Raw genomic sequence first — 18,871 nt, 5'->3', positions numbered from 1 at the left:
GTTGTGTGTGTGTTGTGTGTGTGTGCTACCCAGGGGTGGAACTAGGAACCAAATTCTGGCCCTCTGGAAGAGTCAGAAGTACTCTTAACTGATGAACCAGCTCCCATTGTGATGTCTTGATATATAATAAGCAGACTGCATTGAACTTTTTTCCTTCTGAGACTAGTTGTCCTGGAACTTGATCTGTAGACCAGGCTGGCCTTAGAGGTAAGGGGATCTCAGAGTTCAAGCCCTCCCACATGCTGGGATTAACGGCATGAGCTACCACTGCCCAACTTGCATTGAACCTTTTGTATCTTGTTGATTATTAGTAGATATGACAGCTTGTAAATATATTGGCTAAAGTTACTAATTTAGGGGCTAAAGCCTTAGCTCAATTGGTAGAGTATGCTTGCCTAAAATGAACAAAGTTCTGGGTTCAGTCCAGCATTGCATAAGCCAGGTGAGGTGGCTCATGCCTATAATCCTAGCTAGAGCCTGAAGGATCAGAAATTCAAGGTCAGCCTTGGCATGTGAGACTGTCTCAAAGGGAAAAAAATTATTAATTGAAATCTAAGCTTTATGTCACTCACACTTAATTTTATATTAAATATTCAACTAAATATTAATTATGAATGTCACTCATTTATCACTCTTGAATATATCATAAGAAATAAGTAGTGTGCAAGTACTCACTTGTGCAAGTATATCTATCTGATATCATATTTCCAGTATGCACCTAAAAATCTGAAATATCACTGAAGGACTGCACCTATATGAAATAGCTGATTGCTAGAAGTCCACTTTTAGAAACAGCTCAGGTAAGGGGTGACCGGACTTCATGTAGTCATCTTAACTCTGAGACTTCCTTGGAGAGGAAAATCTGCAGTGGCAGAGGGACTGGTCAGGATATTCTGAGGGTTACAGTCAACACTTCTTTGGAAACTGAATGTCTTACTGGGTGTTAGAATGCAAATACAGGTATTTATTGTTGGGTAACTTGAATTCATTGATTTTTCAAAATCAGTGTTTAGGTGTCACTGTTCATTGGATTCTCTTCTTTACCAGATAAACTGATTGAAGCAAAACCAGGAAATTGCTTTTGTTTACCTTTTGTGTATTTTACAATAAAAATGTTGGTAGCAAATTTAGGAAATTGCTGGGGAGATAAGAGGATTTCTGGAGCCTGTTGGATTAGTCTAGGCAATTGGTAAACTCTGACTTTAATGAATGAGAGACCCTAGCTTAATAAAGAAGTGTATAGTGATTGAGGAAAACCCCTGATATTGAACTCTAGTATCTCCATGCACGAGCACACATTTACCCTCACACATGCACATACACAAACATACCCAAATAAGTAGTGTTCAAGATTGGAACATTTTATATTATATATATTTTCATCTACCAAGATTACTTTTGAAAAATAGGTATAACTGTAAATGTTTTCTAATTTTGGAAGATGGTCTTTGTAAACAGTATATCTATTCTAATAATTGTGATTTTTGAGGTATTTATGAAGGAGACTATGATTAGGGTGTATAAAGGTGAATGTGACAGATCAGATTTTTTTTTCTGAGATAGGATTTTGAAATAGAATTTCTCTGTGTATTTCTGTCTGTTCTGGAACTTGCTCTGTAGACCAGGCTGGCCTCGAAGTCACAGAGATCCGCTTGCCTCTGCCTTCTAAGTGCTGCAGGGGCTAGAGCCATGCACTTCCATCGCCGAGCTCAGAATCATATTTTTAATTGAATTTCTAGTTTAATCGTGCTTATTGTATTTATTTCTCTCCCTTTCCCCTCCCTTGTTTTTAAGGAATATGGACTTCAGGAAAGTGAACTGAAAATTAGTGCTGTATTCTCAGCTAGTGACGCTCCTCTTGGTAAGAAATAGAACCAGCTAAGTGTGTTACCATTGGAATTTGTTTAGTGGAATCAAGGGAAGTACCTCTGACTGGAGACCTTTCTCCTTCGTTAGTATATTTTTCAGTGTGTAAACTGATCACCATGGGCCTTTTAGAAAAAATGCAAGATGTTAAGATGATATCAGAAGGTGATGCATGGATTAAGGAAATGTGTATTTTATAAAGCTTTCTTCTAACTGGGTAGGGTAGAACATGTCTTTAATCCCAGCACTTGGGAGGCAGAGGCAGGTGGGTCTCTGATTTCGAGGCCAGCCTGGTCTACAGAGTGAGTTCCAGGACAGCCATAACTACACAGAGAAACCCTGCCTTGAAAAAACAAAGCTAAACAAAAGCCCTTCTGTTAAGTTAAACGTGCACATGTGTGTGCAAGTGACTGAAGTGGCTCACACCTGTAATTAGTACCTGTGAGTCTGAGACAGGTGGTCATCCTGGTCTATATATAGTGAGACTCTGCCTCAAGAGAAAAAAGATCTTGTCTAACATATGCATAAGAGAACTGGTTTTTAACTAAAATAAAATACTTATAAAAACTGGTGGTAAGAAAAACTTAGAACCCTTTGCTTTGGAGGGTGGTTATTGTTTTTTTTTTTTTTTTTTAGTATAATGACTCAAAACAGACAAGTTTTTTTTCTTTTTTTAATAATTTTTTTGTTATTAAAGATTTATTTATTATGTATACAACATTCTGTGTCCATGTATGCCCACACACCAGAAAAGGGCACCAGATCTTTTTTTTTTTTAAATTATTTATTTATTATGTATACAATATTCTTCCTGCAAGCCAGAAGAGGGCACCAGACCTCATTACAGATGGTTGTGAGCCACCATGTGGTTGCTGGGAATTGAACTCAGGACCTTTGGAAGAGCAGGCAATGCTCTTAACCACTGAGCCATCTCTCCAGCCCCCAGGGCACCAGATTTTATTCTGATGGTTGTGAGCCACCATGTGATTGCTGGGAATTGAACTCAGGACCTCTGGAAGAGCAGCCAGTGCTCTTAACCACTGAGCCATCTCTCCAGCCCTCACAAGTTTTTTTCTTGAAAACATATGCATTGGTGAAACTGAAATTCCTTTTTTTTTGTTTGTTTATTTTGTTTCTTATCTTGTCTTGCTAGGCTTTCAGCTTTGTTCACCATCACCCGGCTCAAATGCATCAACTACTTCAGCTCCGACTTCTCATCTGTTTTGTTCTGGTTGTAAGAAAATACTTCATAAGACAGGATGTGCTCAGCTTTTCTGTTCCACGGAATGCATCACGAGATACTCCTCAGCTGCCTGCCTGCCATATCAGCTCAAGAGAATCTGCACAAACTGCTCCAAGTACAGGCTTCCTAAGCTTTCATTTGCTGCTTTGGTTTGATTTTTGAGACAGGGTTTCTCTGTATAGCCCTGGCTGTCCTGGAATTCATTATGTAGACCAGGATGGTCTCGAACTCACAGAGATCCTCCTGCCTCTGTCTCAAGTGCTCGGATTAGAGTTGTGCACTCTCATTCTTGACTTCCTCACTTTACTTCTTTCTTGTTTTTTTGAGACAGGGTTTCTCTTCGTAAAAGCCTTGGCTGTCCTGGCACTAGCTCTTGTAGACCAGGCTGACCTAAAACTCAAAGAGATCCACCTGCCTCGGCCTTCTGAGTCCTGGGATTAAAAGCATATGCCACCACTGCCTTGCTTGTGTGTTTTTGTTTTTTTTTTTATTTTTTTTTATTTATTTATTTATTTTTTTTTTTGATTTTTCGAGACAGGGTTTCTCCGTAGCTTTTGGTTCCTGTCCTGGAACTAGCTCTTGTAGACCAGGCTGGCCTCGAACTCACAGAGATCCGCCTGCCTCTGCCTCCCGAGTGCTGGGATTAAAGGCGTGCGCCACCACTGCCCGGCTGTTTTTGTTTTTTGAGGCAGAGTGTCATGTTGCTATTTTGACTTTTCTGAACATTTTTTTTTTATTATTAAATAATATGTACTTCCTAGGATTTTAATGAGGCAGCATTAGCACGTAACTTAGCATTATAAATGCTTAATAATGAGATCTTATAAAGAGTTTAAGTAATTTTGTATTTATAATTATAGAATAATAATATGTACATGATGTTTTCTTAATTTTTATGTATATGGGTGTTTTGCCTGCACGTATGTCTGTGCACTACATGTGTGCCTGGTGCCAGAGGAGGCCAAAGAAGGCTTCACATGTCCTGGAACTGGAGTTGGCAGATGGTTGTAAGTTGGCATGTGGGTACTAGGAATCAAACCTGGGTCCTCTGGAAGAGCATCCAGTGTTCTTGACCCATGAGCCATTTCTCCAGCTTCGGGTTTTTGTTTTGTTGTTTTATTTTTACAATGTTGAGTAAGCATATCCACTTCTCTTCAATAGATGTTAAATTAATCAAAAAAATAGTAAAGACAGAGCTGGAAAATGTTGGACCGTGAGTTGGCCCTGTGGTTTTCACAGATAAGGGCTGGTCTCTCCACCCATTTGTCTAGGAGGAGAGTATCAGCAAAGTCTGGCTTCACAGACTCAACCTTCTTGGTCCTCCAACCCAGTTTTGTTGTTGTTTGCTTTTTGTTTGCTTTTGAGACAAGTTTTCATGTAACCCAGACCAGTCCTGAACTAACTTACATAGCTGACTTTGAAATCGTGATCCTCATTGCCCCTACGTCTCAAGTACTGGAATTATAGATGTGTACCATTACATCTGACTAAATATAACTTATTACTGTTTTTAGTGAAAAATCACGCTTCAGCATCACTACTCTATCTATATGCAAGCACATATTTGATGTTTGGTTGATTGGTTAAAAAAATTTTATACATATTTATTTATCCTGTATGTTTTCTGTGTGTGTACATGCGTGTGCACACACGCAGAAGGTCAGAAAACAACTTGTGGGAGTAGGCTTCACTGTGAGGGTCCCATTCATTCAATTCAGGTTATTAGACTTGGTGGCACGCATCTCTGCCAGCTAAGTAATCTTGCCAGCTTTTTATGATTATTTTGTGAGACAGTGACTGGCATAGCCCAGACTGGCTTTTAACTTCATTTGTAGCTTTGGATGACCTTGAACTATTTTTTGTTTAGTGATTTTTTTTTTCTAGTCTTTTGCATGTATGTTTGTATGAGAGTGTTGTATCTCTTGGAACTGGAGTTACAGACCATTGTGAGCTGCCATGTAGGTGATAGAAATTGAACCCCAGGACTTTGGAAGAGCAGCCATTGCTCTCAACCACTGAGCCATTTCTCTGGCCCTTGACCTTGAACTCTGAACCCTCCTGCCTTTCCCCACACCAGTGCTATTGAACCACCACACCCTGTAGAAGCTTAGGAGAATTTTAAAAAATTTAGTTAATTTTTATTATCCTTTCATGGATTACTATGCAGTAGTTGTGAATAATAAAGGTATGTGGTCTGGGGAAATGGCTCGATTGGTAAACAGCTTGCTCTACAAGCATGGGGACTTGAATTTGATCCCTAGCATCCATGTAAAATGACGGGCATACTGTTGGACACAGTAGCTCACGCCTTTAATCCCAGCATTTGGGAGACAGAAGTCGGTGGGTCTCTGACTTTGAGGCCAGCCTAGTCTGCGTAGTGAGTTCCAGGCCAGCCAAGGCTACACCGTGAAATCCTATTAAAACATTTAAAAATGCTGGGCATAATGGTGAATGCTGGCGATCCTAGCACTGGGGAAGTTGGCACATGAGGGTCCCAATAAAAGGCCCTATCATGAGAAACAAGGTGGGTGCCTAAGGAGGAATGACTCTGGTCTCACAAAATAAAGATAAAAAAAGATGCACAAGGTGTTGGCTAGTAGGATGAGGATGATCAACTCTGGACTCTGGATTTGAATTCTTGTGTCAGTAGACCGATTTTGAGAGGCAATTTAATTTAACCTCTCATTTAGTCTCCTTGTCTGAAAAGTAAAAATGATAATAGTACTTCCTTCATAGTGTTTTCTATGATATTTAATGACTAGCATATAGTCATAATTCACTGTACTTGCATGCATAATACTATAGTCATCAATTACTTTGTTGTTTCTATCTTGAATGTTTCCTTTAATTTCAATACCTTTGAGAAGAGCAGCATTTAGCCTCTAACTGGGTGTTGCTTTCAGTGCTTATTCCAATAATTGACTCTTATGAAATCGCTCTACAAATCTCACAGAACTGCTAAGTTATTTGTGTTGTGTTCTTCCCGACACTTATAGTTCAGATTTATATAGCATCCTAATTTTTATATTAATCTCTCATAGTTCATCTTAAAAATTTTAATTAAAAAATAATTTGTGATCTCAGTCATGATTCTACTATTGGCAGCTGTTGAGTAGTAAACTCATGTCCTGTGGTTGTGGTTGTGGGATGGCCACTGGATCTAGTTTCATTGATTCTAGCAGAGAACTGGAAGTCTTTTTTTGTTAAATATAATTCTTGTACAAATGCTTACATTGGATATTATAAGTCCCACTTTACACATGAGATAGTGGAGACAATAATTGCTTCAGTCATAATCATTTAATTGAGAAGTAACAGAACTCATCATCAATGCTGTGTTTCAGATGATTTATATAGGTTTTTTTCTACCATGCAGTAGTTACTACTAGCTGAGATAATATTTTAACTCTCAGAGAGAAAGAAGGTAGAATCATTGCACATTTGTCTTTGTTATTTGTTTTTAGAGAGATTATTAATCCAATGGATGTGATCACAGCCAAATTTGAAAATTCCTCTTCCTGCAAAGATTTCTGCAGCCAGTTATGCCTATCTTCTTATGAGCTAAAGAAGCCTGTTGTTACCATATATACCAGCGGCATTTCAACTAAGTGCACGATGTGTCAGAAGGTCACTGACGTAAGTTAGTTATATTTCACATTCATTGGAATTCTGCTCAGAGACATGGTAGTTTTCTTTTTCTCCCTCCTCCCCCTCCCTTTCCCCCTCTCTTTTAAAGACAGTATCTTGCTATGTAACTCAGATTGGCCTCAACCTTGAGGCCATCTTGCTGTTTCAGCCTCCCAAGGGCAGAGATTACAATGCTACCATGCCTGGCTAAAATCAGAGATTTCTTTTACATGGCTCTGCTTATTTTGTATCTGTGTATCTGATATATAGATTAGATTTGAAATCAAATATTATAACCAGGTGTAGTGGCACACATCTTTAGTCCCAGCACTCGGGAGGCAGAGGCAGGTAGATCTCTGAGTTTGAGGCTAGCCTGGTCTCCAGGACAGCCAGGGCTACCTGTTTTGTGGGGGGGGGGAGTGGAGGAAGAAGAAATCAATCAAAAAGTGGCACAATGTTTTCGTTGTGATGCTTGTTTTTCACAATTCACACAACTAACAGCCTCACTGCGAACAGTTGTGAGCACTATGGCCATGGGAGCCATTGTTAGAGTTAGACACCTTCCTGTCCCTGATGGTGTACAAGCAGCTGTAGGTTCCTGTTGTGGGACTTGTAGGCTCTTCCCTGAGCTGGCTGTGCAAGGGTGAGTTGCAGAGTGAAGGTGGGAGTTCCTTCTGTTCATCCTGGTGTGATCTTCTCTCCAGGGAAAGGGGACAAACTCCACATGGGATGGTTGTGTAATGACATGATTAAGATGAAACAGGCCACTTTAAAAAAATTCTATTTTATTCATGACTCAGAACTTACAAATGACTTGTGTGAAATATTGATACTGAAAACTCCTTATAGATGCACCAATGAGCAAGAATTAAAAGCTAAAACTGACTGAAACTAAAGGAAATTCTATTTTTTTTCTTTTAAGATGTATTATGGAATGAATTCTTAGTTGGTTTGGTACTATCATTGTAATACTTCAGCTACTAATTATTTATAATAAATGATAGTCTGGTTAAATATTATATCTGTTTCAGTTTTAATTATTACTGGTTGAGATTTCTCTTTATTCTTTTTGTGTGCGTTTATATGTACATGGGCATGCGTGTATGAGTCTAAGTTTGGTGTTAGGAGTCGTCATCAGTTGCTTTCTACCTTCTTCGTTGAGGTAAAGTCTCTCAGTTGAACTCAGAACTCACCAATTCAGCTAGTCTAATTAGCCGTCTTGTCCTGGAAATCTCATCTCGGCCTTCCAAATGCTGAAATTACAGGTAGGGGCCACCAAATCTACTTGGCATCTATATGGGTTTTAAATCTAGGGATTTTAACTATAACCCTTTTTCTGTGTGGCAAGTACTTTAACCATTGAACCATCATCCTCACTTCTTATTTTTTTTTAAAGTTCTTATAAAAGATGTAAAAGATAATGATCTTTTTTTTTTTTAATTTATTTATTATTATGCATACAATATTGTGTCTGTATATGCCTGCAGGCCAGAAGAGGGCACCAGACCTCATTACAGTTGGTTGTGAGCCACCATGTGGTTGCTGGGAATTGAACTCAGGACCTTTGGAAGAGCAGGCAATGCTCTTAACCACTGAGCCATCTCTCCAGCCCCCAAGATAATGATCTTTTAAGGGACTAAGGTGATAGGTAGTTGGTAGAGTGGTTGCAGACATGAAGATTTGAATTCCATTGCTACAACCCACATGGCTGGTCATAGTGGTGAATGGTTACAATCCTGGTGGAGGAAGGCATATTTCTGGGCTCACTGACTAGCAAGCATCAGCTACTTGCAAATTCCAGGCTGATGAGAAACCATGTCTCCAAAAAACCAAATAAATAAAGTAAATAACACCTGTGTGATAGCCGGGTTAGCCCTGCCTCCCACACACATGTTCATACTCCAGCACCCATGCACCTGCATGCTCAGATGCTCACCATTCCTTTACCTGCAAGCGCTTGATTTCATTCCTTGGAGCAGTTGAAAATGTTCTTTTATTATTAAGAAATATTTCATTTCTTAGGAACTGCCTCTTTTGGCAGTCCAGTTACTATCCTCACAGGAAAATAACTAATGCTTCTTTACTTGTGACTTAAGTATCCATTCCATTCCTAATTTGGGACTGGTATTGTATTCTTCCAAATTTTTGAGGCCCATTTTTACTAAGCGGATTGTGTGAAATTTCATGATATCCTTTTCCTTCCCATTTACTTCCCTACTAAATGATTGGCTATTGCACAAGTGACAGTTGCTTTCCATGTGTAAGTGGTGGTCGTTATTTATTTGTTAAGGTATGAGTTGGCTCTATAGTTCATTATATAATTAGCCCTACTTAGTGTGTCACTCAGCTTGATAAGGAAATGGTTCTGTAGGATCTCTTATGAATTAAGCATCATTTCTGTCTCCTGCTGAAGAGTCATCTCATCATCTTTCCTAAACTGAAGTCCAGATCAGACCTGAGAATGGCTCTGTACTTCATGGATTATCCATACATCATTCATCATGTATAGTGTGCTTTGTTGTTATAATTGAGTAGTAATTTTCTTCAGTTTTGTAGCCAAGACTGATCTTAGGCTCCCGATTCTCTGATTTGGATATCACACCTGGCTTGGCTTTTTTGTTGTTGTTGTGTTTTTTGTTTTTTCTTAAAATCTGTATTATGATTGTGTGTGTGTGTGCATGCATGTGTGCATACGTGTGTGAATGTGATTAATGAATGTGCATGCATGCCATGGCGTATGTGTGGGTGTCAGAGGACAACAACCACTCCTTCTACCTTGTTTGAGGTGGGGGGGGTCTCTTTTTATTTAAAGCTTTGGATGTCAGGCTGCTTGTGGAACTCTAGAGATTTTTCTGTCTCTGCCTCCCATCTTGCCACAGGAGCTCTGGGATTACATGAGCTCACTGCTGTCTCCGCCTCCCTTCCATCTTGCCATAGGAGCACTTGGGTTACACATATACACTGCTGTCTCTGCCTCCCTTCCTGCCTTAGGAGCACTGGGGTTACACATACACACTGCTGTCTCTGCCTCCCTTCCATCTTCCGCAGGAGCACTGGGGTTACATATACACACTGCTGTCTCCGCCTCCCTTCCATCTTCCGTAGGAGCACTGGGATTTCATGGCTTTATGTGGGATCGGAAAGTGGGATCTGGAAGTCTGAATTTATATCCTCATGCTTGCATAGGACTTGCACTTGACTCACTGAGCCTTCTCCCTGGCCCTTTCTTATCTGAAACAGTGATATAATTATGTTTATGCTTAAACATACTTTTGTTATTGCTGTCCTAATAGAATTTGGCCCAGAAGCCACTCTATGCCTTGGGGAATTCAATGAAGCTGTCTGCTGAAAAGAGTGAGAGTACAGATGACCCAGGAAGATCAGAGGTTTTCTGCTCTATTAATTGCTTATCTGCTTACAGGATTAAGACTGTTATTTCTTCAGGTAATGATTAAATTTGATAAATTTACAGGTTTGGTAACATATTAAAGATGACCATACCTGGTGTTCTTAATTTCATTAGATACTAAATTTATTTAATATGGCCAAAAACCCAAGATTGACTTACTTTTGAAGAACTGAAAATAAAAACAGATTTGCACTGATACTCTCTTTTTGTAGAATATACTTTATGGTTTTATGTGTAGAAAAAATAAAAAATAATTACTAAGTTTTAAGATAGTTTTTTTTTCTTTTTAAAAATATTTTTTTGTGGCTGGATAGTGGTGGCACACACCTTTTAATTCCAGCACTCGGGAGGCAGAGGCAGGTGGTTCTTTGTGAGTTCGAGGCCAGCCTGGTCTACAGAGTGAGCTCCAGGACAGCTCGTGCTGTTACACAGAGAAACTCTGTCTCAGAAAGCTAAAAAAAAAAAGAAAAGAAAAGGAAAAGAAAAAAAAAATACTGTGCTGGATGGTGGTGGCACATGCCTTTAATCTTAGCATTCAGAAGGCAGAGGCAGGCGGATCTCTGTGAGTTTGAGGTCAGCCTGGTCTACAGAGTAAGTTCCAGGACAGTCAGAGCTATTACACAGATAATCCCTGTCTCAAAAAACATAAATAAATAAACAAAATTATTTTTTTATTATTGTATTTTATGTGCCTGTTTTGTCTGCATGTATGTCTATGCATTATGTGTGTGCCTGGTGCCTATGGAGGCAAGAAGAGGGCATCAGAGTCCCTGGAGCCGGAGTTACAGATGCTTGTGACCCTGAATTTGGCAGTTAGGAACCTAACCCAGGTCCTCTAAAAGAGCACACAGTGCTCTTAACCACTGAGCCATGTTTCCGGTCCTTTAAGTTAGGCTTTGATGAATCGGAATTCATTGAGGTTAGTTGTTGCAGTTAGATTTAGAGATTACTGTAAAGCTCCATGATATTTTTATGTTATAGTTAGTTGACCTTCCACATTCAACCAACCATACCTCAGAATTACTCAGCAAATGTGATTCCCACCTTTAGTCCCAATACTGGGGAAGCAAGAGTCAGGCGGATCTCTTGAGTTTGAGGCCACTGTGGTCTACATAGTGAGTTCCAGGACAGCCAGAACTACTACTAAGACCCCTGTCTCAAAACAACAACAACAAAAAACAAAATCCCTCAGCAAATATAATTGAATATTACAGAGATTTTTAAAATTATTTTTCTCGGGGGCTGGAGAGATGGCTCAGTGTTTAAGAGCATTGCCTGCTCTTCCAAAGGTCCTGGGTTCAATTCCCGGCAGCCATGTGGTGGCTCGCAGCCATCTGTGATGAGGTCTGGTACCCTCTTCTGGCCTGCAGTCATACATACAGACAGAATATTGTATACATAATAAATAAATAAATATTTAAAAAAAATAAAATTATTTTTCTCAAAGTAATATAGTATGTTAGCTATGTATATTATATTTGCATTTGTTAGGTATTGTAAGTGATACAGAGATGACCTGTGAGCGGATGTTTAGAATGTACAGAGATGGTGTGCAAACACTGTGATGCCATTCTATAAGATGGATGTGAGCCTCTGTTCTGCAGATGTTGGGCATCCTTGGGGGATGGTTGGGAGCCAGTCCCGCAAAGACATAAGAGAGTCTGTGCTGAATATTTGATTGTCTTTCTACTAGTAGACTTTTGTATCATTTCTGTATGTGTGCCACATTCATTGTTTTTATTTTTTGTCATTAAGGTCTCCAGGTTTTGTGTCACAGTTGTAAAACCGCAGCAGTTCCTCAGTATCACGTAGCCATGTCAGATGGAACTATTTGCAGTTTCTGCAGCTCCAACTGCGTGCTGGCTTTCCAGGTACACACCTAGCTCTCTGAGACATTGGCCTATGGCAAAACACTGTAAAAAATTATATATATTTTTTACATTTATTTAGTATGTGTTTGCATGCCACAATGGCGTGACTGAGTTGTCTTGCCAGCCCATTTTTTTCCTTTTCTGAGACAGTCTTGTTACATAGCCCAAAGAGGCTAAGAACTCACTATGTAGAAGGTCAGATTGGCTTCAAATATGAAGCAATCATCCTGTTTTTATCTCTGAAGTTATGGGATTGCAAGCATGTAACACCTGTTTAGTCAGAAGATTTCCAATGCAGGCTTTAAGAAAACAAACCCCCAGTCTAGTCAAGCAATGTTTCAGAGGTCATTTGTACAAATGTTTGAACCAGCTGTTGGGCTTTCTGATTCAGGGTCCTTGATTCAAGTGCCCTTCCTTCCCTCCCATTATCTTTGCCTCCTCTCTCTCTCTCTCTCTCTCTCTCTCTCTCTCTCTCTCTCATATCAGGGTCTCCTCCTGTAGTCTAGGCTGGCCTTGGAATTTGATTTGTAGCCAGGGGTAGCCTTGAACTCCTGATCCAAGAGTTGGGGTTGTAGGTGTGTGCTGCCACACTCATTCTTGTTCTCTCTTTTATTTTAAAAGAATAGAAGCTAGAATGTGGTTTGTGAGAGGGTATGGTGAAGAACAAAAGCTTTAGATGGGGGCTCACGTACCCCTTGTGTCCTGGGTTAGAAACTTAATGATTCTTGGCATGGAATTGTAAGTCCTCCTTATTTCATCTCTGCCCCTCTGTGCATTATACAGAGAGAGGAAAGAGTCTGTTGGTTTTCCTGGGTGAGAGGTGGATACCTGTGTATCCACTATCACCTAGGAGCCAACAGGAGTTGGTTGGTGATATGTGTAGGGCTTGGGAAAGGCGTTTTAGGGAAATATGCGGGAACCTTTTGTTCTAGTCCGTTACTTTTGAGTGTTTCATTGTTTAACCCTTCTGCTCTGGAAGATGTGTCACTGAAATTCTTTCTGTTAGAAGTAAAATTAAAAAAGAATGTTTGTGGAATGACTATTAAAAAGAGAAAGTTAAAACAATTAAGTTTGCCGGGCGGTGGTGGCGCACGCCTTTAATCCCAGCACTCGGGAGGCAGAGGCAGGCGGATCTCTGTGAGTTCGAGACCAGTCTGGTCTACAAGAGCTAGTTCCAGGACAGGCTCCAAAACCACAGAGAAACCCTGTCTCGAAAAAACAAAAAAAAACAAAAAAAACAAAAAAAAAAACAATTAAGTTATGTTATTTCTTACTCAGTAAAATCTTTGCTTTATATTCATTTAGAATGTGTTTAACAAGCCAGAGGGAACAAACTCTTCATTGGTACCCATATCTCCGGGCCAAGAGGTGATGAACACACCCTTGCAGCCTGCAGTGTCAGCAGGAAAAGGTGCCCCCATCTCCTCCTTCAGTAGCCCCATCAGCAAGCCTGCAGCAGCTGCTCTGGAAACTCTAGCTAAACAGTCCCAGCAGATTGCTTTGACCCATACGTTCATGAGACTCAAGTGCCAGCACTGTAACCATCATTTTGCCACAAAACCAGAGCTGCTTTTCTACAAGGTAAAGAGACAGCATAAAAGAAATATGGGTAACCACCCAGTGAGAGCATTTCTGGTTTTTCATTTTCAACAGTTCCTTAGTTTGTGTTAACTTAAAAACAGAAATTTATTTTGTGTATATTTGTGTATTCACGGATATGGACGTGTCATGACGTGCAAGTGGAACGTAGTTTTCATGAGTTGGTTCTCTCCTGTCATGTGGGTCCGGGTCACACTTAGGTTGTTAGACTTGGCAGTGATACCTTTACCTGCTGAGCATCTCACTGGCCTGGAAAAATACTTCTTAAAAGAGAAAGTTGCTGTTTAGTTAGATTTTTAAAAAAATTATTTTTAATTGTGTGTGTATGGGGGGAATTGGGTGGGTAATGTCCATATGCACAAGTGCCTCCACAGGCACCGGATACCTTGTAACTGGAGTTGTAGGCAGTTGTGAGCAACCTAACGTGGGTGCTCTGCAAGAGTAGTACACTCTTAACCAGTGAGCCGTGTTTCCAGCTTCTTTGTACTTAGAGCTTAATGATGTCCGTTGTTTGTTTTTGCAGGGTAGAATGTTTCTGTTTTGTGGCGAGGTTTGCTGTGAAGAATACAAAAGGAGAAATAAAGTTATGGCTTTATGCGACTACTGTAAAATATATAAAGTCATCAAGGACATTGTGCGGTACTCAGGGGTTGACAAGCCATTCTGTAGTGAAGGTAAAGGGGTTCACTGTTACTCACACAGTATGGAAGAGAGTGTATTTACGATTTTTGCTTTTCAAAAACTTCTTTTGCTGGGCAGTAGTAGTGTGCTCCTTTAACCCCAACATTTGGGAGGCAGAGGATCTCTGGTGAGTTCGAAGCCAGCTTGGTGAATTCCAGGACAGACAGGACAGTTACACAGAGAAACCCTGTCTCGAGAAACCAAGAACCAGAAACCAAACCAAATAAAAAAAAACAAACCAAAACCCTTTTCTCTTTTACGAAGTATTATTTGAACATTTTTACAAGGTTAAATTTATGCAGTTTATACTTGCTACACCTTAAGATTTGTCCTGTTAAGCATTTTAGTAATCTCAGCAAACAGAAACTATAATTAATGACATTAGTAGAGAAAATCTTATTGTTGTTTTTTTGTTTTGTTTTTGTTTGTTTGTTTTGGTTTTTTGAGACAGTTTCTCTGTGTAGCTTTGGAGCCTGTCTTTGGAGCCTGTGAGTTCAGGCTGGCCTTGAACTCACAGAGATCCGCCTGCCTCTGCCTCCTGAGTACTGGGATTAAAGGTGTGCGTCACCACCGCCCAGCGAGAAAATCTTGTAAGTTTAGCTAAGACATCAGATTTTTTTATTTTTTGTTCTACCTATTTGTAAAGTATGAGTTCAAGCCTTTTGTTGCAACTTGATTTAAAATACAATACCTCTGATATTTCTGAATATGGATAATATTTAGAGCATATTTAAATGTTAATTTTTGTTTTGTGAATATGGAGATTATCCTATTATATCCAGGTCATTCATTCATTCATTCATTTTGATTTTTTAAGACAGGGTTTCTCTGTGTAACTGCGTTAGCTGCCCTGGAACTAGCTCTGTAGATCAGGCTGACCTCAAACTCACAGAGACTGCTTGCTCCTGCTTCCCGAGTGCTGGGTTTAAAGGTGTGCTCCACCACTACCTGGCAAAACCCAGGTCTTTTGAAAGAGCCTCTAACTGCTGAGCAATCTCTTCAGCTTCCTTTTTTTTTAAAGAAGGCTCTAGTTGCTCAGTCTGGCCTTGAACTTCTTGAACTTGGCCTTTAGTTGAGACTGCGTTGGAATTTCCTCCTGCCTCCACCTCGCAAATGCTGGGCATAGAGACCTGTCGTCACACCTGGCTAGAAGTCAGCTGAAACACTATAGACGCTGGCTTCACGCCTTGGAGCTAATGTGTGTTTGTCTTTCCCTTTTGTCCTTCCTTGTGTTCAGTTTGCAAGACCCTCTCTGCTCAAGACTTTGCAGAAAGATGGACAAACTGCTGCAAGATGTGCAGTTACTGCTTACAGACATCTGCAAATTTTGTAGAAAATCGACTGGAAGGCAAGCTTCAAGTTTTCTGTTGTGAAGAATGCATGTCCAAGTTTACAGCTCTGTTCTATCAGGTAACTAGGACATGTTCTTTGTCTTTCTGAAATAGGTGCTGATCATATTCAATTTAAAATATGTTCAAATAACGTGAGGAGAATGTGTGTTTAGAATTTAGGATTTCTGGAGGGCCTTTCCCCAATCCCATCCTGGTATTGGGGCTTGAATGTAGGACCTCATGCCCACTAGACAAATATTCTTCGACTGAACTGTATCACTAGCCTGACATTTTGTTGTTGAGTAAGGGTATGTGTGCATTTGTATTCTCTTACTTATAAAATGTGATGACCTTGCTTGTAACTCTGAGGTTTGAAATTTACATAATGTTGTCTTAAGTAGCTCTCCAATTCAGGTTACTCTAAGGAATTTAAAGTCAGACCTTGTCCTCCCTTCATAGGTCAAGGGACATACTGATAATCTTACTGCTTTCCTATGTTTGAGAGGCATATGGTAACAGGTGTAATTAAAGGAGGAATAATAGAAATCTGGTGCTCCTTCCTTGTTGTTTTGTTCCCAGTGGCAGTCCTGAGAGATAGGTGCACACTGCCAGTCTGTAAGTAGAAGACTGGAGTGCAGAGAGGTGAGTAGCATGCCCGTGAGGAAGCTAGTAGATGACACTGCCTTGCACCCACAGTGCTCTAGTGGAATCAGTAGCTACTTAACTGCCTCACCCCATGCGTAATTTCCTTGTGGAGGAATATAATATGTTCTAACCATTATATGGTGAAGGACCAATCACAGTGCTTAAGAAAAGGGTACTATGGGCTGGAGAGATGACTCAGTGGTTAAGAGCACTGACTGCTCTTCAACCGCTTGGTGGCTTGCCACCATCTATGGTGTGATCTGATACCCTCTTCTGGAATAAAGGCATACATTCAGATAGAGCATTCGTATATATAAAATAAATAAATAAAATCTTAAAAAAAAGGAAAAGGGTATTTAATTAAATATTTGTTAGAGTGAATCTGTCTTTATGACTCCAAAGCTCATATTCTTTCTCTGTATGTTCTTTCTTACTTGTATAAAATACAACTTGTCTTTATATTCCCTCATTGGTAATTTTGGAAACAAAAATTGCAACTTTTAGAAAGTCAATTTTTAGGATGCTTTATATGGAACAAATAATAGAATCTGTTTTTAACCACAGTATTTATTTCAAGCGGGAGCCTTCCATTTTCAGTAAACTAAGCAGCTGTTTTCATCGTGTCTTTGGTTTACAGTAATATTACCTTTTTATAATTGTAACCCTTCCTTGTCTTCTGCTCCTCAGATAGCCAGGTGCGATGCTTGCAAACGTCAGGGTAAGCTAAGTGAGTCCTTGAGATGGCGAGGCAGCATCAAGTACTTCTGCAACCTCTTCTGTGTCTTGAAGTTTTGCCATCACTATAGTGTGAATGACCCAGTTCACAAAAAAGGTAAAGTGAAGCTTGACTCATGGGCTCTGTAGGTCAGTGCTAGGATAAGCTGTCAGCATCCACAGTTGAAGTACTGCCATACAAGCAGAGTTGCACTGCGTGCAGGTAGCTGGACTTTTTAAAGTCTTCTTCAGGGCTCCTTAGTGACAGTCTGTTCTAGTTTGGTTTCCATTGCTGTGGTAACTATGCCCGAAAGCAGCTTGGAGAGGAACGGGTTTATTTCATCTTCCAACTCTCAGGTCACACTCCATCACTGAGGGAAGTCAGGGAAGGAACTCAAGAGCCAGAAACTGAACAGAGACTGTAGAGCAGTAGTGCTTACTGGCTTGTTCTCCATTGCTCCCAGCTTGCTTTTTTACACAACTCTGGACCACCTGCTCAGGAGTGACAGTACCTGCATGAATCATTAATCAAGAAAATGCCCCCACAGGCTTGCCTACAGGGTATTCTGATGTAGGTATTTTTCTGAATTGAGGTTCCCTCTTCCTAGATGACCCTAGCTTGTGTCAAGTTGACAAAAGGCCATCACATAATCCTTGAGAGAAAATTCTGATGCTTTTTTGCTGTCATAAATCAATCAGTCAAATACATATTTATTTATCTTATAGGAAAATTTAATTTGATTGCTTTTGATTAAACTGTGAATATATGTAACTTATTGTAAGGGATCCATACTACTCAGTTATAATTAGAAATAAAAATTTAAAAAAAATTTAAAAAGAAATAAAAAATTAAAAACAGGGCAAACAAATGGAAGGATGTAAGTGTGTTAATATGGTGGCTGTGACTGATACAGAATTTGATGCAGATCTTGCTTGCAGCTAAAGAAAAAAGAGAAACACATTAATTATTTCAGAAAAAAATAAAGTAGAACAGTTCTTTATGGGTATCAGAGTTTTTCCTGAAAAAGAAAATAACTTTACAAGTAGGACAGCTAATGTGCTCAAAAAATTCAGACTAGATGTGAGGAATGTTCTTAAAGTCTCCACCCAGTCATATGTTCCGCGTCAGAAACACTTGATATACCTGTCTTCTGGTCAGAACCTTAAGTACTTAATTGACAGACGCCACGTGCTTTTGCTTCTTGCAGTTTGGCTCTTACTTACCTTGTACTCCCTTTTTATATGTCTATTCTACACTTTTGTACTGGCCAGTTCTTCCCTTGGACTAGTCAGGTTGGTAGTAAAATATTTATTTTATAATATAGTTGAAGTAAACCAATTGGAGACTGAGTTGGCAGAGGGAGGGGTCGAAGGAATGGGAGGGAAAAAGAAAGACAAATATTGTTTTGTTTCATATTTGCGTAAAAAAGGTGAACTATTGCAGGGAGAAAGGGGACAAGGAGGATTAAATGTAATTAGCATGAATATTAGCAAAATATGATAATATAAACAGTATGAAAATGAAACTTATTCTTTTTAGGCAAGAGAAAAAACAGTGTTCCATGGAGGGACAGTGGCCTCTTTGGCTTTGGGAAACTGTCGTGTTAAAGTTTTATTTGAGATAAGCTTAAGTGTAGGGTCTTATACCCACTAACAGGAACTTCTAGTTATTCCTAACACCTGGCATTTAACCTGTTAGCTATTAAAATTATTAGATTTTTGGAACATCTTATATGGGATTTAGATTGTCCTTTGAAGCTAGAGTTTTACAGAATCAGGCTCTTTAAGTCCCAGTGAACACTGACTTTATGACAAGAACCCAAACTAACATTACACAAAATTAGAACTTTGTATTGCTTCCTGAAAAACTGTTAAATAATTCTAT

At 39.6% G+C, this 18,871-nt stretch overlaps 1 protein-coding gene and 1 non-coding gene across 6 annotated transcripts in view; one reads left to right on the top strand and one right to left on the bottom strand.

Annotated features, from left to right (window-relative positions):
- The window catches only part of Zmym6 (zinc finger MYM-type containing 6), a 43,332-nt gene that overhangs the window by 7,708 nt on the left and 16,753 nt on the right, over positions 1-18,871 (top strand). For 3 of the 5 annotated variants that reach the window (XM_041652434.1, XM_041652433.1, XM_041652436.1), the window contains exons 3-11: positions 1,795-1,861; positions 3,020-3,224; positions 6,574-6,745; positions 10,030-10,180; positions 11,901-12,016; positions 13,322-13,597; positions 14,139-14,289; positions 15,534-15,706; positions 16,960-17,104. In XM_041652434.1, coding sequence (XP_041508368.1) covers positions 1,795-1,861; positions 3,020-3,224; positions 6,574-6,745; positions 10,030-10,180; positions 11,901-12,016; positions 13,322-13,597; positions 14,139-14,289; positions 15,534-15,706; positions 16,960-17,104 — 1,456 coding nt within the window. Of the gene's footprint in view, positions 1-1,794; positions 1,862-3,019; positions 3,225-5,122; positions 8,002-10,029; positions 10,181-11,900; positions 12,017-13,321; positions 13,598-14,138; positions 14,290-15,533; positions 15,707-16,959; positions 17,105-18,871 lie in introns of those variants that run through there. The other 2 variants (XM_041652437.1, XM_041652438.1) reach the window with 2 other exon arrangements.
- Positions 4,311-4,436, bottom strand: LOC121448959. Its single transcript, XR_005974428.1, has one exon.

Source organism: Microtus oregoni, unplaced genomic scaffold (assembly GCF_018167655.1).
Source record: "Microtus oregoni isolate MIOR12 unplaced genomic scaffold, Mior012 000005F_ref0000423, whole genome shotgun sequence".
NCBI classification, from domain to species: Eukaryota; Metazoa; Chordata; class Mammalia; order Rodentia; family Cricetidae; genus Microtus; species Microtus oregoni.
Note: the sequence above shows the minus strand (reverse complement) of the source record. Positions and strands in the feature narration are given on the sequence as shown.